A 26,076-nucleotide genomic window follows, 5' to 3' on the forward strand; every position below is an offset into this window, starting at 1 on the left:
AGGGACACGGGCAGATAGTGATAAGGAGAGAACTTAAGGCGCGGGGAAGGCAGAAGCTGCAGGGGATAAACAGGGAGAGACACCGAGGGGAGAGGATCCGAGAAATGCAGAGCAAGAGCAGCGAGAGATGGGGGATGCTGAGAGATAGAACCGAGAGAGAGACACGGTGACAGGAGAGCTGGGGAGATGAGGAGATGGTCAGAGACACACATTCAGCGAGTGATACTGAACAGGTGCACCGGGGACCCACGGAGATTTGTCAGGGAAATAGACTGTGGGAGAGAAGTGGGGAGACGAGACAGCATCAGGGGAAGACGCGGAAGCGCACGCACTAGCGAGCGACAGAGACAGTGACTGGCAGAGACACAGAAACGAGAGGGCATCAGAAAGAGATGGAAGGAGAGACAGGGACAAAACCCAGAGAAAGACGGCGAGACGCAGACGCGTCTCTGCGCGCAGAGGCGCGCACACAGCCATGGAGAAAGTGCGCTGGCGAAAGCAGACTCAGAGAGAAACTGAGGCGGAGAAGCTGACCGCGAGTGGGCGGGCAACAGGGGAGCAACAAAAACGGAGGTGAGAGAAGGACAGACTGGCAGAGGACAGACAGCGCGCACGTGCTGGCGAGGGTCTGAGAAATAGGGACAGACCCCAGAGTGAGGGACAAGGGTGAGACAGTCAGAGAAAACCGGTAACGCGCGCACGCGCACGCACACGCACACACGAGATACAGGGAAAGTGCGCTAATTAGAGACTCTGGGGAGAAAAAGACAAGTGTACACACGTAAACAGGCAGGGATGGAGCGCGCACGCGCGCATGCGCTAGCGGGAGAGATCTCTGGAGAAACCCAAACTGCGCGACCCCCAGAGAGTGTGGGAGACGCACGCGCCAGCTGGAGACAGCTGTGGGAGGGGTGTCTCGGAAACCCCCCAAAAGAGGGAGAGGCAGAGAGACCCAGAGAGTAAGAGAAGGGTTTAGAGAAACTGCCCAGACGCGGGGGACAGACGGGGGGCCACGCGCGGGGTCCCCGGAGCTGGGGTCCTGCAGCGCTGCTGCCCAGCGTGGAAGCGTCCACCCCACCCCCGCGCCCCAAGCAGGGGGACTAACCCAGCCCGCGTGTTTCTTTCGTCCCCAGCCTAGACGCTGAGTGTGTTCCGTGCACCCCTTCGCCGCCCGCCGGGGCCGGCCCAGCGCCCGCACCTGTCGCCCTCCTGCCCCTGCCGCCATGGCATCCACCTGCACCAACAGCACGCGCGAAAACAACAGCAGCCACGCGTGCATGCCCCTCTCCAAAATGCCCATCAGCCTAGTGCACGGCATCATCCGCTCGAGCGTTCTGCTCATCTTCCTCACCGCCTCCTTCGTGGGCAACATAGTGCTGGCGTTCGTGCTGCAGCGCAAGCCTCAGCTGCTGCAGGTGACCAACCGCTTCATCTTTAACCTCCTCGTCACTGACCTGCTGCAGATCTCGCTCGTGGCTCCCTGGGTGGTGGCCACCTCCGTACCCATCTTCTGGCCCCTCAACAGCCATTTCTGCACTGCCCTGGTTAGCCTCACTCACCTGTTCGCTTTTGCCAGCGTCAACACCATCGTGGTGGTGTCTGTGGATCGCTACCTGTCCATCATCCACCCTCTCTCCTACCCGGCGAAGATGACCCCACGCCGGGGCTACCTGCTCCTCTATGGCACCTGGATCGTGGCCATCCTGCAGAGCACGCCCCCACTCTATGGCTGGGGCCAGGCTGCCTTCGATGAGCGCAACGCCCTCTGCTCCATGATCTGGGGGGCCAGCCCCAGCTACACGGTGGTCAGCGTCGTGTCCTTCATCGTCATCCCGCTGATTGTCATGATTGCCTGCTACTCTGTGGTGTTCGGGGCTGCCCGCCGGCAGCACGCACTGCTCTACAACGTCAAGAGCCACAGCTTGGAAGTGCGAGCCAAGGACCAGGTGGAGAATGAGAACGAAGAGGGCGGCAAGAAGGATGAGTTCCAGAGTGAGAGTGAGCTCCACGGCCAGGATGAAGGTGAGGTCAAGGCCAAGGAGGCCAGCGTGGAAGCCAAGGAGGGCAGCAGGAAGGCCAAAAAAGGGAGCGTGGAGACTGGTGAGGGGAGCCTGGAGGCCACTGGCAGTGAAGAGGTCAGAGAAAGCAACTCTTTGGTGGTCAAAGGCAGCAACAAACTTCAGAGCAGCAGGAAGGCAGACAAGGGCCGCCTAGAAGTCAGCCAGTGCAACATTGACCTGGGTGAAGACGACCTAGAGTTTGGTGAGGATAACCTTCATTTCAGCGAGGATGACATCGAGGCGGTGAACATTCCAGAGAGTCTCCCAGCCAGTCGTCGAAACAGCAATGGTGACCCCCCTCTGCCCAGGTGCTACCAGTGCAAAGCTGCTAAAGTGATCTTCCTCATCATCTTCTCCTACGTGCTGTCCCTGGGGCCCTACTGCTTTCTAGCGGTCCTGGCCGTGTGGGTGGATGTCCAAACCAAGGTACCCCAGTGGGTGATCACCATAATTATCTGGCTTTTCTTCCTGCAGTGCTGCATCCACCCCTACGTCTATGGCTACATGCACAAGACCATCAAGAAGGAGATCCAGGATATGCTGAAGAAGTTCTTCTGCAAGGAGAAGCCCCCCAAAGAAAACAGCCACCCAGACCTGCCCGGAACCGAAGCCGGCACTGAGGGTGGAACTGAAGGCAAGATCGTCCCTTCTCATGATTCTGCCACTTCGCCTTGAAGTTGGTTCTAAGGTAAACCTTGAACTGTTCACAGAATACCGGAGCAGCTTTCTCTTAAATGGACCATCCACAATCGCGTTAATGCCAACCCATACCATTCCAGGCAAAGGTTCTGCACACGCCCCTCTCGCCACAAGGTAGATACATATATGGAAGAGGTAGGAACTGGGGTCTTCCCTAAAAAGCATGCCCCTCAAAGAATGAACTTGAGGATTCTGACTGAAATTTTCTCTCCCCCGCCCCCAAAAAAGTTATTAGGCTCTAAATTTCTTAAAGCAACAAGGGCTATCCAGTTTGGACACATGCTTGGTATTATGTCTGTCTCCCCAGAGCTACCATGTATCAGTTTTTGCACTGAGGGAAAAGGAAGATGATGCTGGTGAACTTAAGGACTTGTGAGCTCATGGGAAGGGCTCCAGCGTATGTTCAACTGAAAGAAAAGCAATGGACTAAGTCATTCATGGAGCCCAGGAAGCAGAACCTGACCAACTGATCAACATATTAGCCAAATTCTAGACTGAAGAGCCCCCACAGTCTGGTGCAAAGACTATTACAGAAACTAAGGGCACTGTGTAGTCAAAAGACCAAGGTTTCTGTATCCTCCAAAGGGATCCAGAAAACTGAAAGAGGATAATAGAGGATGTTTGAAATGGGAAGCTAGTCCAAGGGAGAAGATAGGAAAATCACACATCTGTGGGGCTAAACAGTTGACTTTTTTCTATAAAATCCTGGGTTTGGACATGGGCAGAGGCCACAATTGTTTTATGCAAATGGAAAATTGTCTGTTGACACTGAACTATTTTCTGTCTCCTATTTGAATAATATTGGGACAGAAATCACCACTGTTTTACAATTTTCCCTTTGTGATTGAATTGAGATGCTCATGAGAATCCTCCAAATCACCTCTGCCAGTCACTTGTCCTACAAAATTCAAACTGCCAATCAAGAGAGATATGCCCACTAGAAATTCTTTTGTGTCCCTGAGATCATAAACAAGACATATGATCTCCACATGGGGTAAAAGTAAAGCAGGATAAATGTTTTCCTTCGTCCAGGCACACCCATGAGTCTTTTCTACCTATTACCATCTCTGAAACCTATAAGCTCTCCACAGATGTAGCAGAGAAAAATAAGACTTGGAAATAACAGAGAGGATGCTTTTTCAATACCTGGCCTATTACCTGACCTGTTCCAGACAATGCTAAATCGAAGCATTCAGGTCAGACTTATCCTCATTATTTCTGTCAAAGTATATCACTTTGGGAAAACCTTTACAATATCTAAATCATCCTTAGGGTCAATACAGAGGAAATTTCAAATCCCAAGCCCTGAAATCACTTTGAGTGGGTATATACTTGTGTATTTCTGAGGGCACAGACCATATTGACATGACCAAATAACATGGAACCAAAAAATGGTCAAGACAGTGTTTTGATCCTCCTGAAGATCACATTAAAGCAACTCTGTGATCAAGTGTTCAGGCAGAAATCCAATGTTAATATGGGTGGAGGGAGAGGAAAGTATTTCATGGAAAAAATGGTTGATTAGGTGGTATATATAAAGATGGCTATATTCAGGGTTTAGTCTCATTCTTGTATGATGACCATGTCTGTATTAGAACTGAAATTTCTTTCATTTAAAAGCCAAGCTCACTTATATTTTATCTCTTCCTCCTGACAGATTCCAGCATGAGCATCTCAAGGGGGAAGAGGTAAACAGCAGTCAGTGTATTTGGGCTGTGAATAAGTCTGCATGGAATTTGGCATTGCCATGTTCAGAATTTAGGAAATAAATTTGGGGATAGACCCAAATAGCATTGAGCTGACCCATAAATTTGATATATCCATGAAAATCATATTGATTTCAACCCCAGTAATTTGGAACTTGTGGTAATTCAGACAAGACATGGGGGCTAAAGTTTACCTTTGTAAATCATTTTTCTACCAAAATGTGAATTAACAGTCATAAATTTATGACACCAATTTATTGCCAAGCTCTTGTATCAGTCTGTCCTCAAAGGATTTCTGGGTGAAGAAATGGCCCATGTGACCAATCCTTCTATGGGGGGAGGGGTTTTCCCTTGAAAATCAGTCATGGTCAAAGGAGTTTGACATAGTGGTAGCCTGTCCTTTAAGTAGAAATGCTTACCTGGGTAGGAGACAGGTTTTCAAACATAAGTGTCTCCAAATATTTTGTTGAAACTGAACTTCTTGTTTTATTTTTAAAGCGCAACCCCTTCAAAGTGTATCAGAGAAAATTGTTTGCCAAAATCCCAAATCCAAATGGAAGCAGAACCTGTCCAAGTGTGGTAAGTTCACTTAACACACACAACATCCTCCAGGGCATCAACACTCACCAATTTACTTTTTCAAGTTCCTCTTTTCCCTAATTTAGTCATTGTCCATTTTCATAGAAAATTGGATTTTTTAAAGTCGAAAACCTTTTGAAAATAGGGGACTGGAAAAAGAGGACCTTTGAATTAAGAGCATTCTGCTTTGCTGACATCTTCTTAATGAACAATAGGGCCTCTAGTGAGCTTGGAGATAGCAACTGCTTCAAATTGTATGCTATTTTGAATAAAACACTATCAACTTAATGAGGTTTTACTGCACATACTGTTTTGTCATTTGAAAATCTGAAAGCACACACAGAAGTCATCATTAGCCTCACAGATCCTCGTGTGCAATAGCTTTCCCTAAATGTTTTTAAAGGAGGTGTTCTTCTGCCAAGGCCACTTCATACATGCAGTAAAAATCCCATTAAAGTCCAGGGGCCAGACAAACCAGACTTTGAAATGATGTGGTTTCCAATTTAATGATTTCCTTATTTAAAAATAATAGAGCATCCAGTTTGCCAAGGAGTCGCAGGTGCTTTGACTAACACACCAATTTCAACAAGCTTGGGAAGGCAGTAATAAGGAGCAAGCCCCAGGCTTCTGTGACTTTTATGATTGCAAGGGTCCATCTTCTCTATGGCACCACAAATACCAGCTGCTTGGAAGTCCTGTGTACTTCCGGCCCCCTGCCTACCTCCTGCCATTGTGCCCACTGCCTTCACCCCCTCCCCCTGCTGTGCTGGCCCTTCTTGAAGCTCCGTGTGCTCACTCACCCCCGTTCATCCCCTTCCCACCCAGAGCTGACAGGTTCACAGGGACCCGGGGGCCCATGAAGCAGGGAAGAACAGAAGTAAACAGAGGGAGCAGCAATTAAAGGTATTTTTCTGTCTTCTCCCCCAACTCCAGTCCAATTTAAAGATGAGGGGATATCTACTTCAAATTCAGCAGGTAAGGAAAACTGCCATTTTATCATAGGAGGGGGTAGGCACCTCATTTCTTATCAAAACACACCCACTACACCTCTTTGGGAGCACATTCAATTCTGTAGATACTGTCCAGTTATTTCAGCAAAAAAAGAAAAACACTAAAAAAATTACCTGTAAAATTGTAAGGTGCCTGATACTGCCTTATTTTCTACATAATTAGCCAATTAAGCTAGGTAAAGTTACTTCAGAAGATTTTTTTCATACTACCTAAAGAGTAACATATAAGATTAAACTACACTTTCTTTTTAGACTTTGCCAAAATGCTCTTAAAACTGTCTGAAATATACCATTTGGAAGAGAAAAATTATGCATCATCTGGTCATTTGAATGCTCCAAAATAAAACCCTCAGAGGTTGTCAAGATTGAACAAAGAGAGTACCAATGTGAACTTATGGACTGTATTTTTTTTTCTCATAACTGACCTCTCCCAGATTTTGAGAAAAAAAATCAAAAGAAGTGTTTTCCCCTCATAATATCTTTTTTATTGTATTCTTCTTTAAGACAAACCCTTGTGCTATCAGGAGAGGCTTCTCTAAGCAAAATGTCTTTTCCCTCTAGAGCGGACAAACGATTAAAGGAACAAGTGGCTGTGAGCCAGTCACCAAGATAAGGAGAGAAAATCTGGTCAGTCATGGCTTTTAACCCTCTCGGTCCTTATCTCTGTCTCTCCTTTTCTATGGGCCAGACAGGTGCTCCTGGCCCCTCTCAAAGCCCTTCCAAGTTGAGGCATGAGGAGACAGAAGCAGTGGGCCACAAACAACAGATCATAGCTTAGAAGTACAAAAGGAGAGAGACCCTTGTCATAAATTCTTTCCAGTTACTTACAATCTCTTCCTCTAAGGCAAAGGCCCAGCTTGCTTACAGCAGTCTTCTGCTAAAAGCAGCACAGCTGACTAAAGAACTAGGAAAGCTAAAATCCACAACTAAAGTTCACTGCTCTTTGTTAAAAGGTAGAGTAAGAATCCTCAAGGTCAGTGAAGGTTGCCAATAGCTGTCAAGTATTCTCATCACTGCCTCTCAAAGCTCACTTATCTCAATGTCTACACACCAAGGGGAAAACACAGTAACTTGTACACTCACAAGAGGTTTGCTATGGCCGAGAATTCCTTCCTGGATCTCTCTTGTTCTAAAATACATGCAAAAACAAGATTGGTTTCAGTTTGGTGCTTCAAAGTTGAGTGGATTCCCCCACCCCTTCATCTGTGCTACAACTTTGATGTTAAAACTTTTGGTATTTTTGTCCGTTTCAGTGGTGTATTCCGTTCTGTAGTAATTCTTCTAAATGTAAGCTATTACTGTATATAAAATATGTGTTCTTGGAGATAAGGTGCTAGATATTAGACTGTATGTGTCTATAGATTGTGTCACCCTCAAAAATGGGTAGTGTGTCCATGTAAAGTTAGTTAATCAAATGCATGCACAATTCTATTTGTGACCCACACCTTGGTCAGTTTCCAAAGTAGAACATAGTATATTTGTGTTTAAAGTTTTCTTTTTAAAGTGTATACTACAGGATGTAGAAGAGGCTCTAAGGTGGGGTGGCAGGAAGTGGTGCCTTTCATTTCTTAAATCCCTGGTACAGTATACGACAGGTGAGAACTGATTCTGGCACAATTGGTCATTACGGCAACTTAATCGTCTTGGCTGAAGTCCTCACTGGCAGTTCCACGACACACTTGGCACTGACACGTCTGTTTTTCATTCACTGTATAGAATGCAAAATGAAAAGGACAATCCTTTCATCCTTACAAAGCAAAGACCCCAGGACAGGCTATTGGAATCCTGTTAGCAGGATGGAAAGAATGATGTACTCTCAAGATCCAACCAGTACCTGACTGTGAACTGACAGTTTGCATTGAACAGATCTATATTGTGACCATCTCTCCCCTCCCAAAGCAGTACCACAAACCAGAAAAAGGCTGCTCTGTTTTTTTTCTTTGATTGATTGCCTGAGAAGAGCTTAGATGGGTAAATAGATAAAGAAGTAGTGGGACTCCTCCAGGAGTCGAAGCTAAGATGTTTGAGAATTACAATCATATAGCAGCAGCATTTGCATCAGACAAGAAAAGAGAACTATGAGATGAGTTCATTATATTTTAAGAATAAAAATAGTAAAGCTAAAAGCTATATATATATATAGAATAATTTCTAAAACTGCCTTTTAATACCAAATTTTATGTGCTGTTTTTGAGACTGAAAGCAGGAGGAAAATGCATTCAGTCAATAAACAGATTTCTTTAGTATTTTGAATTTGAATTTTTCCTTTTCCTTTTCAAAAAGTATTTGCAATTTAAAAGTGCCTTTTGAAAGGATTGCCAAACTACAATCCTGGGGCCAAGTTCCCACTGGCACAACTTACCTTCAGGTGCACAAAAGGGGTGGACTTAATCCTCCTCCCCACCCCCCAGCAAGAAGAGAAACCCGTTCACACCCCAATCAAATTCATACATCAATACTGTTACACAGATCAGGAGTCTCAGAGACTCTGCCCAAGGACAAGGTTTCATATATTGGTTGACTTCAATTGGATCCTTTCTAAAATGGTTACAGCACATGTTCTTGCTGGACAGGAATAATGGACTCCTGCTTGGGGAATGCAGAGAGATTGATGTTTGTGGTTTAACTAAATATTATTAAATAATGTTTGTGTTTCTTAAATAGGTGCTGTTAATCTGTCCTTGGTATATTATTCTTAAGTATGCTAAATAAAGTCTAATTTTAATGCATATCTGGTTATTCTTCCGAGCTCCATGGGGAAAACATAAGGGAGGGAGACACATAACTAGTTCTCCATCCCTTCCCTTTTGGTTGAATAGAGGAGACAGGGGAGAAACTGATCAGAGTACATGGTAGAATGAAATATGTGGGCTCCAATATTTTTGCATTGTGTCTTTCCAATATAAGGAATATGCAGTGGGAGGGGGAGTGGTCTTCAGGGGCTTGCTGGAAGAGGGGAATCTGCTTAGTCCTCCCAAAGTGAGAGTGGTCAGATTTCAAAAATAAACTTATGGTTACCAAACGGGAAAGGTGGGAGGAGGGATTAATTAGAAGTTTGCGATTAACAAATACACACTACTATATATAAAATACATAACCAACAAGGACCTGCTAATATAGCACAGGAAACTCTACTCAATACTCTGTAATGACCTATATGGGAAAAGAATCTAAAAAAGAGTGGATATATGTATATGTATAACTGATTCACTTTGCTGTACACCTGAAACTAACACAACATTGTAAATCAACTATTCTCTCATTTAGGGACTTCCTTGGTGGTCCAATGGTTAAGACTCTACCCTCCCAAATGCAAGGGGCCTGAGTTCAGTCTCTCGTCAGGGAACTAGATTTCATATGCTGAACTAAGAGTTCACATGCCGCAACTAAAGATCCCACATGCTGCAACTAAGACCTGGTTGGTTGTTGTTTAGTTGCTCAGTAATGTCCAACTCTTTTGTCATCCCATGGACTGTAGCCCACCAGGCTCCTCTGTTCATGGAATTTCCAAGCAAGAATACTGGAGCTGCTATTTCCTCCTCCAGGGGATCTTCCTGACCCAGGAATTGAACCCACGTCTCCTGCATTGGCAGGCAGATTTTTTACCACTGAGCCACCTGGGAAGCCCCAAGACCCAGTTCAGCCAAATGAAATAAATATTTTTAAAAAACTATACTCTCATATAAAATAAAATTTTTTAAAAATGGCAAACTGAGGGTGGGTGGGCTGAGTGGAAAAATGGGGCCAGATGGCTTGTGGGAATACCAGCCTTATTCCCAAGGCCATGAGGTTTCGGGATGGGGGTGAATAGGCTTTAAGAAACACTACTGCCCAGCACCTGGATCACCCCCACTGGGCTCCTGCCCCTGTTGTCCTGCTACTCATGACCAGGACACCTCGCTTGGCACAGTTAAGCCACACACAGACCATTCTCACCACCACACACCCCCCCCACACACACACACACAATGCAGCTCCAACTCACCAGGGTTTATGTAACAAGAGGCAGGAGCGTGTTCCCTCAAGCCCCAGTTTAAGAAAATGGGTCTGCCTCTAACACCAACCATGACAATGAAAACACAGGGCACAGATGAGACAATCAAATATATCTAAAAGAGTCTACTAGTTCCTCTCAAGTCCAGGTGCTTGACCTACTGGTAGCCCTTCTTCTCCAAATCTTATCAGCGGTGGTATAAGGACCTGCACCCTTGTACCTCTGAAGCAGCCCTACAGAGGTTCAGGGAGCTATCCATCCCCATTTCAATCAAAAGAAAGTGCCTTCCCTTCTCCCATTTTTACTCCAAAATTAAATTGAATACTGACCTACACACTGTATTTCAAGATGTTAAAAGATGGCTGCCTTATTCACACAGTCACCTTTAACCTTGGTCTGTGAATGCCCACCAGGCAGTGACCTTCTCCTGCTACAGAAATACTTTTATTAATACCTTCTAGCAAGCTACCAGTGCAAGCAAGTGAACTCAGATAAAACTATCAGGCAGCAAACCTGGTAGGAGCCGGAAGCTGAAACAATGCTTAGTGCAGAGTATTTAGAGGAGAAGGGGCCTGGTTCCAAGGCATCTCCTCCTAACAGCTCTTCCTCTCAGGCAGGGTTTAGGGGTCAGCTTTTGACTATGAGACTGTATGCGAGAGGGCTGAGAGGATCAGAAAATCCCACTGTCAAGAGACACCTTTGACTGTCTGTAGCCACTCCTCCCCTCAGTCTGCTCCAGGCCCCAGTCACAACCCTGCTCCTTCCAATATAGAAGAAGGCCTATTGCAGGCGACCAAATGAGTTTCTTCTTCCCCAATGCAACTAGTCAACTCTTCCTCCCTCTCCTACTCTCTTTCAGAATGCAATTCTCTGACCTTGTCCCTCTTCATTCCAGACTCCCTGTCAAGAGCCACACCACCTCTTTGATCCCTGAACACACCAACATTTTTCCTCAGCTTGAGGGCCACTTTGAGAACATTCATGAATTGAAGGGTATGTATAGGTGGTTTTTAAATCTTTACCTCAATAAGACAAATATTTATCAATAATATTTATCACAGAACAATGTATGAATTTCATGCCATCTCCCCCGAAACTGCAAGCTCAAAGAATATTTGCAATACAAATTACCAATATTTGGGGAGTTGTGACACCTGACTATTGTCAAGTAGGAGCAAATAAATCCAAGAGAATTGACTTCAAATATTTGTTATCTACACACAACTAAGTCAAGCTTGCACATTCTCAGCATGTTTTCCAAGGGCAGCAAGCAAAAACAATAGGCAACTAAACAATCAGGAATGTACAGATTTAATTGAGTAATAAGACAGCAGTATCTGGTATTTCATAAACTCTGTATGCTAAACCAATGGATATTTTTAAGTGATCACTCAGATACAAAGGTATAATATTGTTTGTACAATCAACTTAAGTTGGAAAATGTCACATTTTACCTAACATTTGTTTGACAAGAGTTCTGATATTCTGAACAGACAAGGAAGAAAAAGAAGGGGAAAAAACCTCAACTGAAAAACCAGTGTACTTAAATTAAGAAAAAGTATCTCCCTTGCTCTGATTGTTTTAAATTAAATACCCTTTTATGGTACCATTTCAGGAAAATAGTACTTAGAATAAACCTACTTGCCACCTTGATTTTTCTCCCATATAATAGCATTTTGTGTTACACAAACTGAGGCCAGACAATGAGATTTTTAAATTGATATATATTTAAAAGCATGCAATTGGAAGCATGTGTATCTCTGTAGATGTTCATATAAGATACAGATACATATTCAAAGGCAAGGGTGACATGCCTTGAAGCCTTTGGGGGCATTCTTTAATCCACTTTCACCACGCTGTAGATTTTAGAAATAAAAATAAAACAGGAAAAAAATCCAATTGTTCCTGAAACAAAATGAGAAAGATCTTTGTTAACCAGACATTATAGAAAATCAAAATAGCTTTCTCAAAAATGCAAAGCATGTCAGTTTGGAGATGGGAGTACTGATTCTCTGCATCTCAAGACTTGTACTTTATCCAATAAAAATCACCAGGCTATCTTGCTGAGCAAAGAGGATGAGCAGCAGGGCTGGAGGCAGTCACCTGCGAAGGGGTGTGAGAATCCATTTGATTGAACACTGCAGGTCTTTAACCAAAGCAAAAAACAAGTAGCTTAAGTTCTCTATTTCAAAACGGATACAAAAAGGTCCAAGGCTACTTTTCTAACATAATAAACTTTGTATAACTTGCTTCAATTTGGAAAATGTAAATAACCATTATCATTATACATAGCAAAATAAGGAATAATCTTGGGACTTCCTTCGTGGTCCAGTGGCTAAGACTCCGCTTCCCACTGTAGGGGGCCCAGTTTGATCTCTAGTCAGGGAACTAGATTCCACATGTCAGAAGAGTTCACGTGTGGCAAATAAAGATCCTGTGTACCACACCAAGACCTGGCGTGGCCAAATAAATACTTTTTTAAAAGCAAGAATAATCTATTTACTTATATAATCAGAGCATATATTAGTTTTCTAAATGAAAGTGTTATATTATTAAGCTTGAGAAACATCCCATCTCTGGGGATTTATCCTAAAGAAATGATCCTATAAAGAAAAAAATGTCATGCAAAAATGTTCATAATACTGATTTATATTATTGCAAAACTAGAAACAAACCAAATGCCCCCAAATAGGTGACTAGCTAAATGATGGACTAAGATGAAATAAGAGAGGCAGCAGAAATGTCAAATATAGAGACTTCCCTGGTGGTCCAGTGGCTGGGACTCTGAGCTCCCAATGCAGGGGGCCTGGTTTGATCCCTGGTCAGGGAACTAGTGGAGAAGGCAATGGCACCCCACTCTGGTACTCTTGCCTGGAAAATCCCATGGATGGAGGAGCCTGGTAGGCTGCGGTCCATGGGGTCACTGAGTCGGACACGACTGAGCGACTTCACTTTCACTTTTCACTTTCATGCATTGGAGAAGGAAAAGGCAATCCACTCCAGTGTTCTTGCCTGGAGAATCCCAGGGACGGGGGAGCCTGGTGGGCTGATGTCTGTGGGGTCACACAGAGTTGGACACGACTGAAGTGACTTAGCAGCAGCAGCAGTGAGCTAGATCCCACATGCTGCAACTAGGAGTTCGCATACAGCAACTAAGAAAAAGATTCCATGTGCCACAACTAAGACCAGCGCAGCCAAATTAATTGATTAGTTTAATTTTTTTATTTAAAAATGACAAACATAAAGATATATAAAGCAGCATGGGCCAATCTTTTTTAATAACTTATTTATATTACTTTTGGCTACATTAGGTCTTTGTTGCTTTGCTTAGGCTTTCACTAATTTTCATTGCAATGTGCGGGTTTCTCATTGCAGTGGCTTCTCTTATTGTGGAGCACAGGCTCTAGGGTTGTGGGCTTCAGTAGTTGTGGCTGGCTCTAGAGCACTGGCTCAGTAGTTGTGGCACAGGGGCTTAGTCACTCTGAGGCATGTGGAATCTTCCCCGATCGGCGATCAAATGTGTGTCCCCTGCACTGGAAGGTAGATTCTTATCCACTGTGCCACAAGGGAAGTCCTGGGACAATCTTTATAATATGGTATTAGGTGAAAAAAGCCAGGTCTTAAACAACTTCCAGGTATCACACCTATGAGAACATTACATAAGCTTTAAACCCATAGACTAGAGCACAGCATAAATGACAGAAGATGCTTTCCTATTTTAGGGTGACATGATTATGGACAAATTTTTCTTTAACATAGAATTCCATTGATGCTCATACTATAAAAATAAATTTTCTTTTTTTTTAAATTTTCAAATGACCTTAATGTTCAATGACTTAATTGAAGAAAATTCTAATAAGATTTCCAAATCCCATAGTCTAAATGGGGCACCATAAGACAAGTCAATCATCTAGGAGAATATCTTAATAGCAAGATCACAGAAAGCTTTAGGCAGGGTTTGTTACATTTTTCTATGCCAATTTCTAAATTTAGAATAATTTTCCATCCTATATACCATCAAGCCACTTCCCTCCCACTCTTTACAGCTCCTTGTCAGTTAATATAGTATCAAACCAGTCAATCCTAAAGGAAATCAACCCTGAATATTCATTGGAAGGATTGATGCTGAAGCTGAAGCTCCAATACTTTGGCCACCTGATGCAAAGAGCCGACTCATTGGAAAAGACCCTGATGCTGGGAAAGATTGAAGGCAGGAGGAGAAGGGGATGACAGAGGATGAGATGGTTGGATGGCATCACACCAACTCAATGGACATGAGTTTGAGCAAACTCTGGGAGATGGTGAAGGACAGGGAAGCCTGGCGTGCTGCAGTCCATGGGGTTGCAAAGAGTCGGACATGACTTGGCAACTGAATACACACATGGTATAGTGATAAGATTATGGGCTCTGGAGGGACACAAGTGTCCTCTGTTGGTTATTTGTCGATCTTAGGCAAGTGACAGTCTTGCCAACCCTCAGTTTTCTAAGTGGAAAAATGGGGATGATAATACCTATTCCTACTTTTGTCTCCCTTTTCTGAATCCAACAACTTCAAAGGTTCATGAGATAACATATGTCTCTGAATCTACAACACTCCTGATTTCCATTTGCTGCATATTAGTCCCATAAATTATGAAAATGTCTATGAATTCTCAACCTTTTGATGCTCTACTTAAAATACCAAAGTGTGTCCTACCCAAAACACAAAAATTCATCAGCCCTCACACTGTTCTGAGAGCTGACTGAGCTAAAGAAGCTGGACTTTTGAGTCACGCAGATGTTTAGCTGGGTGATGTAGAACAAGCTACCTTTCTCCTCTGTTCCTCATAAGTGAAAAGGAATCATACTCCCACCCACCCAACAGGCTTGACCTGAGGGAAAAAAAGGACAAAATACATTAGAGTGTCTGTCAAAATAGGCACTCAAGAAATAATGTTCTGATCTGGGGTTGAAAAGTATGTTCACTTGGGATTTATTCGACTAAATGCCTCAACATCACCTGTAGCCTGGAATCACCTGGAAAGATTTAACAAATACTGTTGTCTGGGTCACACCCTCAGCTATGCTACTTAACTGATTGAGATGCAGCCTGAATGTCAAGATTTTTTAAATCTCCCCAGGTCCTGCTACTATGAAACCAGGGTTCAGAACCTCTGGGCTAGCCTATCTGTCTTCCTTCCTTCAATGTTTCCTTCCTTCCTTTCTTTCATTTTCTTCCTTCCTTCTTTGTAAACAAACATTAAATATTAAGAAAGGTGTGGAAATTTCTAAGGGTCATTGAGCCACACAAGTTAAAAGCAATGTAAAGGAGTGGGCTTCCCAGGTGGCTCAGTAGTAAAGAATCTGCCTGCCAATGCAGGAGACAAGAGACACGGGTTCAATCCCTGGGTCGGGAAGATCCCCTGGAGGAGGAAATGGCAACCCACTCCAGTATTCTTGCCTGGAGAATCCTATGGACAGAGGAGCCTGGCAGGCTGCAGTCCACGGGGTCGCAAAGAGTCAGATACAACTGAGTGACTCAATAACAACAACAAAGGATCCGGAGAAATTTAAAAAATTTTTTTCTACAACTCAATTGCTGATACTACAAGTTAAGGATAGAAAAAGGGAGATGGGACAAAAAGGGAGAAGTATTATACCTTTGGTGTCTTTGCCTACATTTGCCCCAGGACAGAGAAAGTACTAAACCAGTACTAGAAATGTCCTAGTTTCTTTCTAAACTTAACCTTTTTTCATTAGGTCAGGAGACACATTACAAAAAGACAAACCAACTACAGGATCTTGAATGAGGCCGTCCAAGACAAGCAGAGAGGCCCATTTCCCCCTTTCCTTTCCCTAAATGCAATTCTACAATGAGAAAAACAAAATTCACAGCCTGATCTAGGATTGGCATCCAATACACATTTCCTCCAGGGCCTTCCCAAAGTCTTCATGTACACTTGAAAAAAGAAGAAGAAACTAGCTAAATAAAACATTTTGAAAGTCTATCACATTCTATTCAATATAAACAAACCTTTAAAGACGCTTTCCAAGAAGAATGGAACTGGAGGAATCAATCTGCCTGACTATACTACAAAGCCACAGTCATCAAGACAGTATGGTATTGGCACAAAGACAGAAATATAGATCAATGGAACAGAATAGAAAGCCCAGAGATAAATCCACGAACCTATGGTCACCTTATCTTCAACAAAGGAGGCAAGGATATACAATGGAAAAAAGACAACCTCTTTAACAAGTGGTGCTGGGAAAACTGGTCAACCACTTGTAAAAGAATGAAACTAGAACACTTTCTAACACCATACACAAAAATAAACTCAAAATGGATTAAAGATCTAAACGTAAGACCAGAAACTATAAAACTCCTAGAGGAGAACATAGGCAAAACACTCTCCAACATAAATCACAGCAGGATCCTCTATGACCCACCTCCCAGAATATTGGAAATAAAAGCAAAAATAAACAAATGGGACCTAATGAAACTTAAAAGCTTTTGCACAACAAAGGAAACTATAAGCAAGGTGAAAAGACAGCCCTCAGATTGGGAGAAAAATAATAGCAAACAAAGCAACAGACAAAGGATTAATCTCAAAAATATACAAGCAACTCCTCCAGCTCAACTCCAGAAAAATAAATGACCCAATCAAAAAATGGGCCAAAGAACTAAACAGACATTTCTCCAAAGAAGACATACAGATGGCACAAAAACACATGAAAAGATGCTCAACATCACTCATTATCAGAGAAATGCAAATCAAAAACCACAATGAGGTACCATTATACGCCAGTCAGGATGGCTGCTATCCAAAAGTCTACAAGCAATAAATGCTGGAGAGGGTGTGGAGAAAAGGGAACCCTCTTACACTGTTGGTGGGAATGCAAACTAGTACAGCCACTATGGAAAACAGTGTGGAGATTTCTTAAAAAACTGGAAATAGAACTGCCATATGACCCAGCAATCCCACTTCTAGGCATACACACCGAGGAAACCAGATCTGAAAGAGACATGTGCACCCCAATGTTCACCGCAGCACTGTTTATAATAGCCAGGACATGGAAGCAACCTAGATGCCCATCAGCAGATGAATGGATAAGGAAGCTGTGGTACATATACACCATGGAATATTACTCAGCCATTAAAAAGAATTCATTTGAATCAGTTCTAATGAGATAGATGAAACTGGAGCCCATTATACAGAGTGAAGTAAGCCAGAAAGATAAAGACCATTACAGTATACTAACACATATATATGGAATTGTAGAAAGATGGTAACGATAACCCTATATGCAAAACAGAAAAAGAGACTCAGATGTATAGAACAGACTTGTGGACTCTGTGGGAGAAGGCGAGGGTGGGATGTTTCAAGAGAACAGCATCGAAACATGTATATTATCTAGGGTGAAACAGATCACCAGCCCTGGTTGGATGCATGAGACAAGTGCTCGGGCCTGGTGCACTGGGAAGACCCAGAGGGATCAGGTGGAGAGGGAGGTGGGAGGGGGGACTGGGATGGGGAATACATGTAAATCCATGGCTAATTCATTTCAATGTATGACAAAAACTACTGTAATGATGTAAAGTAATTAGCCTCCAACTAATAAAAATAAATGGAAAAAAAAAAAGACTTCTCACTTCCACTGCAGGGGGTGCAGGTTCGATCCCAAGACAGGGAACTAAGGTCCTGCATGCTGTGAGGTGTGGTCAAAATGTAAAAAAATTGGGGGGACCTCTGGTGGGGAACAATGCCAGGGGCTAATCAACATATTGCTGCTTATATAGAGGTCACAGTCAGAGACTTGGAAAGGACCCTTAACTCCAGTCTTTCTCACTTTCATATTTTATCAGTCACCAAGACCTTCCAATTCCAACTTGGAATTTTTTCAAGTGCAAATATTTTATTTTACATGTATAAAATGTAAATACTTCTTCTCACCTGCCTTCATGGCACAGTGGGCAATGGATCACTCTCATAAATACTTCTTTTCCTCAACTGAATACTTAGCATGATACAGAATACAACCACTTTTCCCCTCTCAATTGGTAACCTGTGACATTTTTTGTTTCTGTGTTTAATGCAGAAACTCTTAATAGAGACAATTTAATATAATTTATAAACATATTTTATACTCACATTTGCATAATTGTATAACATAAAAATAAAAATCAGAGATGGTAAATAATAGTTTTCACTGATTCCTTGATTAATTTATGCTTACTTTCCAAGTTCAATGCTCTATCAATAATAAAATAATGTTTTCTAGGATCTTTTCTCTAAAAACTTTATTATCACTTCTAGAACATGATTGGTATTGCTTTTTATGGGAATTTGCTGAATCCATCCCCTCCATCCATCTGTCCATCTCCATAGCCATTGGGTCTTAAGTCATACTCACCAAATCTCTTATCTACAAAACTATCTCTTGGCTTGTCTTTATGGCCAGTCTCCCTCTCAAATCAATTCTCCACTCTATCAGAGTGATTGTGATATTTCTAAAACACAAATTTGATTGCCCAGCCCCTACTTACAAACTTTAAATAGCTTCCCATAGCAAAGGTATTTAAACCCTGGAGAGTATCACAAACTTGTTAAGCAATTAAAAATACAGATAAGCAAGGATTCTGATTCAGAGGCTTTAGGATAGGCCCTGGGCATCAGATTTATTGGTTTTAGTCAGTTTAGTTTAGCCAGAGATATGAGCAAATACCTTCATGACCAAGAAAATGACGATGATGATTATAATAATGACAGTAGCTGTTATTAAATGCTTCGGTTTCCCTGGTGGCTCAGTGATAAAGAATCTGCCTGCAGTGCAGGAGAGACACAGGTTCGATCCCTGGATCAGGAAGATCTCCTGGAGAAGGGAATGGCTACCCACTCCAGTATTCTTGCCTGGAGAATTCCACAGACAGAGGAGCCTGGCCAGCTACAGTCCATGGGGCCTCAGAGTCGGACACAATTTAGCAACTGAGCATAAGGAAAAGGAATACTTCCCTTCCTTTGAAATTTTTAGTATGATACTTGAAACTAGAAGAATACTAGCTATCACAGGGCCCAGAGTTAGAATAGCTCTGTAACTACCTGTACTGGGAAAAAATGTTAAGACCTTGAGGTTCTCAATATTCTTGAAAATAGAGAACACTATGTCCTGTTCATTCCAATAGCACCTGGCATTTTGGTCCATAAATATAAGCTGAAATAAAAATGAGCTGGGATTGAAGAGCTAATAGAATTATCCCAAAGATTATACTGGCCTTGACTCCCTGTATTCTAGAATAATGTGGAAAAATTGGAAGGGTGTGCCTTTATTTTTTTGAGAAGGGCTGGAAGGGTTGAAAGAGCATGGAAAAGACTTGGAATGGGCTGTTATCATCATCTACCCCTGAGGGTGATGTTTTATGGCTTTAGTTACATGCACCTGTCTTCATTCTCCCAATTACAGGAAGTCCACCAGATCTAACAGAAGGCCACAGAGGAGATTTCGCAGGCATCATCTGGTGGTTGGTTTGGCCCTAGCTTAAAGAAAATACCTCTTTCTTAAGGAGGATGTGGAGAGTTGTATTTAAGAGAATAAACAAACAAAAAAAAGAATAAACAATGGAGTCAGACCAACCAGGATTTGAATGAATCATAGCTCCCAGACTAAGCTAGCTAAGTGACCTTGAACAAGTCACTTAATCTCTCTGGACCTCAGTTCCTCATCCATGCAATAGGAGTAATATGACTTACACCTCACAATAGTTAGACAGTTAGGTGAAAATTGAGATAAATGTATGTTAATAGTTGACACATAATTGACTCAATAAGAAATAAATAGTATTATATCTTATGTTTTCATATTCCCTGTAAGCACCTTGCCAAGCCCATAAAAAGTTTAGTAAATATTTGTTGGCTGCTTAACAATTAGCATTAATACATATTTTTCCTTTCTGATCTTTTGTCCTTTAGAATTTAAATTTTTAATAAGACAGAGACAATTTGGTATAATAAAGCACAAAAGAACCACTATAGCTAATATTTGTATATTAAGATAATTGGACTTTTCCTTCAGTATAGTTTATTTCAATTTCATGAAGTGAAATTGAATTTTTCACTTCAATTTAGTGACAAAAATATTATACAGTAGATACTCTCAAAATATACTGAACTTTATTTGCTTCTTTTAATGAATAAAAATATGTTTAGACACTTAGTGAGAAAGCCAACGGAAAAGCACTCTACACTTGGCTGATACTTCTGGGTCTTAGAAACTCTTTGCATCACACTGGCTTCAATCACTGCACATTGATTGCTGATTCAAAGTCGCTGATTCTAAACATGTTCTCTTGAGATGAACAAAACTATATTTGGAAAATAGCATTAACTCCCAGGTAAAAGTGAGGTTCAAAAATAGTATTTCTTACAGTACTATTAACATTTTGGGCCAGATAGTTCTTTGTTGTACATCATAGGATCTTTAGCACCGTCCTTGGCCTCTACCCACTAGATGTCATTAGCATCCTCCCATCCCAGTCGTGACAATCAAAACTGTCTCCAGATATTGCTAAATGTCCTATAAGGGGATAAATCTGTCCCTGGTTGAGAACCACTGCTCAGGAGTAATAGACTGTGGCTAAATGCAAACATTTATATAAAATATTTAATTTGCTACCCATGGTAATGCCAACCAGGATTTATATTAAACCATAAACTCTACTATCATAATAGAACATAGCATTTAAACTTTAGGAGAAGGAATCTTAAGTGTTAGATCTGAATTGGTTATTCTGATCTTATGTCTATTATATCAAACTAGAGATACATTATTTCAATTAATTTTAAGACTTTAACTCATTTGTTGATATCAAAAAGAGAACTTGATGCAAATTTAAAAAATCACTATCCTCCAATCAAGATCAAGTATCTACATGTGTGCCGACCATCAACCTCCATTAGAAATCTGAGTAAAATGGTCAAATTAGAAGATATCACAGCCTACTTGGTCACACATAGACTTCATTTCTTTAATAGCTGGTTTCTTAACAGCTGGTTAAACTAGTTATACTGAAACTAGTTAAGATTTGGGACAAGTCACCCAACTTGAACTGAAGTTTATCTTTGTCTCTACAATGTAACATTTCCCTCCTGGTACCCTTTGGTGACATTATTGGTATAGTGTGGCTTATCCTTCTGCCTGTTCTTTGAATTCTATTTCAAAATGTTATTAACACATCTGTTAGTGTGCTATGTACTGAAAATTGAGTAGAGGAACACCAGCCACAATGCACATCATTTCCTTTGCCTCAAAAACTGAGAGGAAGAAAACAATGGGGTGCCATTTTAGACATACTGAGTTAACAAAAAAGAAAACCACTTTGGGGGGAGTTGGTTATTATTTCTGTTAAAATAATACTCAATGCCAGCCAAGGCTGTAGGGAAAATGGTACAACTCTGCTGATGCCAGAAAAGCATAAAGAGCCATAAAAATATTTATGCTTTTTGACCCGGTCATCCCATTTCACAGACTATCCTAAGGAAATAATTCAAAGTGGGGGGGAGGTGGTGGAGGGGTTCAACAGTGAAGAAACCCTTAAGTAATCTTCTCAACAGATTAAACAGCCATAAAAGTGGCAAATATAAAGGATATATAGGAACATACTCAATATTGAAAAGCGATAGCTATGAGGTCCTGTACTTCCATTATGATGCCATGGATGAATTCAAATACCAAAGAGGAATGTGGTGACCACAAGGAAGAAATTTGGATGAATGCATAATTATTCTAAGTTAGTGTAAAACTCTTCAGTAATTTTTACACGAGTAGATATTGCTAATTTTAAAGTTCTCATTTAAAAAATTCACTCTCAGAAAGATCTGCCTGTAGCAAGAAAGAGTAATCAGCAATTAAGAACTGTACTTTTGTGTGCATCTATATTCTTAAGACTAATTATTTCATTAAGAATGTCTTCCTCAAAAGTGAAACACCATGAGCAGAGGCAATAAGCCTTGCTTCCTGCTATTAACCTCAAAATATAGTGGTGAAATGGAATACAGAGATGCCATTCAAGAGTCTTAGGCAGAAAGGGCTTCTTAAAGAACAGTTGTAGAAAATTGATGTCCAAAGCACACTTCATGATTTAAAATTTTTTTCCTGATATGAACGATAACTAGGATTTACTTTGGAGGTTTTTCATGATTTAATTTTAAAATAGATATGGAGATCTCTTTTCCTCTCCCCACCCCCCGCCATGAAAAATAATTTGCTCTGATTCAAGACAGGGACATAGGAAGATCCTAAACTCACCTCCTCCCATAGACACACCAAACCTACAGCAATACATGGAACAAATTCCTCTGAAAAAAACCTGGCAGAGCAACATCTTCACAAGGGACAAATTAGAGGGGAAACTGCATCATAGTGGGTAGGAAAGGCTGGGACAATGATCTCACCATAAACCCCAAATCCAGCATGGTGATACACAACTGGGAGGGAATCCAAAACCTGGAGCTTCTTTCTGAGGACCAAAGGGTCATGCCCTACATCAGGCACTCCAACCTTTAAGACTGGCACCTGAGAAATAAACTCTCCAGACATTGGGTTTTGAAAAACCATGGAGCTCACACCCATGAGACCCAAGCAGCTGATACAAACTGAAGTTTGGCTCTTAAGGGCTCATATGCCATCTCCAAAATATACAATAGTTCATGTAGCTCAATATCAAAAAAACAAACCACCCAATCCAAAAAACATGGGCAGAAGATCTAAATAGTCATTGCTCCAAAGAAGACATAAAGATGGCCAAGAGGCCCATGAAAAGATTCTCAACATCACTAATGATTAGAGAAATGCAAATCAAAACTACAAAGAGGAATCATCTCACACCAGTCAGAACAACCATCATCAAAAAGTCTATAAACAATAAATGCTAGAGAGGGTGTGGAGAAAAGGGACCCCCTATACTGTTGGTGGGAATGTAAATTGGTACAGCCACTATGGAGAACAGTATGGAGGTTCCTTAAAAAACTAAAAATAGAGCTACCATATGATCCTGCAATCCCACTCCTGGGCATATATCATATCTGGAGAAAACCATAATTCAAAAAGATACATGCACCCCAATGTTCATTGCAGCACTATTTACAATAGCCAGACATAGAAACAACCCAAGTGTCCATAAACAATGAATGGATAAAGAAGATGTGGTACTATATATACAACAGAATATTATTCAACCATAAAAAAGAATGAAATAATGCCATTTGCAGCAACACAGTATGGACCTAGAGATTGTCATACTGAGTAAAGAAGTCAGAGGAAAACAAACAGCAAATGATATCACTTATATGTGGAATCTCAAAAAAAGGGTAGAAATAAACTTATCGACAAAACAGAAAGAGACACAGATGTAGAAAATAAATTTATGCTTACCAGGGGGTGGAGGTGAATAAACTGGAAGATTGGGATTGACATATGCACACTTTAATATACAAAATAGGTTACCTAATAAGGACCTACTGTATATCACAGAGAACTCTACTCAATAATCTGTAATACCTATATAGGGGAAAAAATCTAAAAAAGAGGGGATATATGTATATGTATAACTGATTCACTTAGCTGTACACCTGAAACTAACACAACATTGCAAATCAACTATGCTCCAATAAAAATTAATTTAAAAACTCAAAACTACAATGAAGTATAACCTCACAACAGTCAGAATGACCATCATTAAAAAGTATACAAATAACAAATGCTGGAGAGGGTGTGCAAGTGAAAAAGGAACCCTTCTACACTGTTGGTAGGAATGTAAACTGGTGCAGCCACTATGGAAACACTATGCAGATTCTTGAAAAATTGTAAATAGATTTACCACAAGATCCAGCAATTCCACTCCTGAGTATTTATCTGAAGAATACAAAAACACTAATTCAAGCTATATGAACCCCTATGCTCACTGAAGCCTCATTTACAACAGCCAAGATATGGAGGCAACCTAAGTGTTTATCAATAGAGGATGTGGTATATGTGTGTGTAGATACATATATATACATAATATATATACATAATATATATAACACATAGATATATATATATGTATAATACACATATATTATATATATATATATATAACTCATACATTAAAAAAGAATGAAATCTTGTCATTTGACCATTTGGGACAACATAGATGGACCCACAGGGTATTATGCTAAGTAAAAGAAGTCAGACAGAGGAAAACAAATACTGTATGATTTCATTTGTACATGGAATCTAAAACACAGAACAATTGAACAAACATAACAAAATAGAAACAAAGTCATGGATTTAGAGAACAAACAGGTGGTTGCTGGGGGTAGGGGGTAGAGGGGAGGAGTGAAACAGGTGAGGGAAATTAAGAGATACAAAATCCCAGTTACAAAATAAATAAGTCATGGGATGAACTGTACAGTATGGGGAATATAGTCAATGATTATGCAGTATCTTTGTATGGTGACAGATGGTGGCTAGACTTATCATGGTGATCATTTTGAAATGGACAGAAATATCAAATCACTGTTGTATATCAAGAACTAACATAGTGTTGTAGGTCAATTATATTTCAAAAACAAACAAACAAACAAATTCATAGAAAAAGAGATCAGATTTGTAGTTACCAGAGGTGGTGGGGGGAGGAGGAACTGGATGAAGGCAGTCAAAAGATACAAACTTCCAGTTATAAAATAAATAAGTACTAGGAATATAATGTACAACATGATAAATGTAATAATACTGTTGTACATTATATATGAAAGTTGTTGAGAGTAAATCCTAAGAGTTCTCAGAAGAAAATTTTTCTATTTCGTTAATTTTGTATCTGTATGATATAAATGTTCATTGATATAAATGTTCAAGTGGTCAATGTTCATGACCACTGTGGTCATCATTTCATGATGCATGAAAGTCAAATAATTATGCTGTATACCTGAAACTTATACAGAGCTGTATGTCAGCTATACCTCAATAAAAAATCTGAATAAAACTGGAAAGGAAAAAATATATACACCCTCCAGAAAGATTTTAGGCCTGTTACTATGCTGCTGCTGCTGCTGCTAAGTCACTTCAGTCGTGTCTAACTCTGTGCGACCCCATAGATGGCAGCCCACCAGGCTCCTCTGTCCCTGGGATTCTCCAGGTAAGAATACTGGAGTGGGTTGCCATTTCCTTCTCCAATGCATGCATGCATGCTAAGTCGCTTCAGTCGTGTCCAACTCTGTGCGACCCTATGGACAGCAGCCCACCAGGCTCCTATGTCCATGGGATTCTCTAGGCAAGAATACTGGAGTGGGTTGCCATTTCCTTCTCCCCCCGTTACTATAGATGTATGCAATTTATTACCAAAAAGTGAGCAGAAGATCTGAATAGACATTTTTCCAAAGAAGACATACAGATGGCCAAAAAGTACATGAAAAGATGCTCAGTAGCACTAATCATCAGGGAAATGGAAATCAAAACCACAATGAGATACCATCTCACACCTGTTAGAATGACAATTATCAAAAACACAAGAAATAAAAAGTGTTAGCGAGGATGTGGAGGAAAGGGGACCCTGTGCACTGTTAATAGGAATATACATTGGTATAGCCACTATGGAAAATGGTATGGAGGTTCCTAAAAAAATTAAAAATAGAATTACCATATGATCCAGCAATTCTACTTCTGGGTATTTATCCAAAGAAAATGAAAACACTTACAGAAAAAAAGCCATGTACACCATGTTCACTGCAATGTCATTTACAGTAGCCAAGATATGAAAACAACCTAAGTGTCTGCTGATGTATAAATGGATAAAGGAAATGTGGCATATGCACACAATGGAATATTATTCAGCCATAAAAAAGGAAATCCTGCCATTTGTGACAACATGGATGGACTTTGAGGGCATTATGCTAAGTGAAATAAGTCAGACAAAGAAAGACAAATACTGTATGATCTCACTTACATGTGGAATCTAAAAAAAATAAAACACCAAGCTCATAGATACAGAGAACAGACTGGTGGTTGCCAGAGGC

General features: G+C 41.1%; 2 protein-coding genes across 2 annotated transcripts in view; one reads left to right on the forward strand and one right to left on the reverse strand.

Annotated features, from left to right (window-relative positions):
* The first annotated feature begins 1,151 nt into the window (after positions 1–1,151).
* On the forward strand, positions 1,152–8,757 carry GPR101 (G protein-coupled receptor 101). Its single transcript, XM_070463244.1, has one exon. The coding sequence runs from the start codon at positions 1,224–1,226 to the stop codon at positions 2,733–2,735; it is 1,512 nt and encodes a 503-aa protein (XP_070319345.1). The 5' UTR covers positions 1,152–1,223; the 3' UTR covers positions 2,736–8,757.
* A 3,006-nt stretch (positions 8,758–11,763) lies between these two features.
* LOC110133944 (transmembrane 9 superfamily member 2-like) overlaps positions 11,764–26,076 on the reverse strand; it is an 84,918-nt gene continuing 70,605 nt past the window's right edge. Inside the window, exon 17 of the mRNA XM_020888202.2 lies at positions 11,764–11,953. Within this exon, the coding sequence (XP_020743861.2) occupies positions 11,886–11,953 (68 nt within the window). The 3' untranslated portion in view covers positions 11,764–11,885. The remainder of the gene's footprint in view (positions 11,954–26,076) is intronic.

Source organism: Odocoileus virginianus, unplaced genomic scaffold, assembly GCF_023699985.2.
Source record: "Odocoileus virginianus isolate 20LAN1187 ecotype Illinois unplaced genomic scaffold, Ovbor_1.2 Unplaced_Contig_1, whole genome shotgun sequence".
Classification (NCBI taxonomy): Eukaryota; Metazoa; Chordata; class Mammalia; order Artiodactyla; family Cervidae; genus Odocoileus; species Odocoileus virginianus.

What these genes read in the sequence shown, in the direction of transcription:
- GPR101 (XM_070463244.1), top strand. Translation starts at nt 1,224, where the DNA reads ATGGCATCCACCTGCACCAACAGCACGCGCGAAAACAACAGCAGCCAC.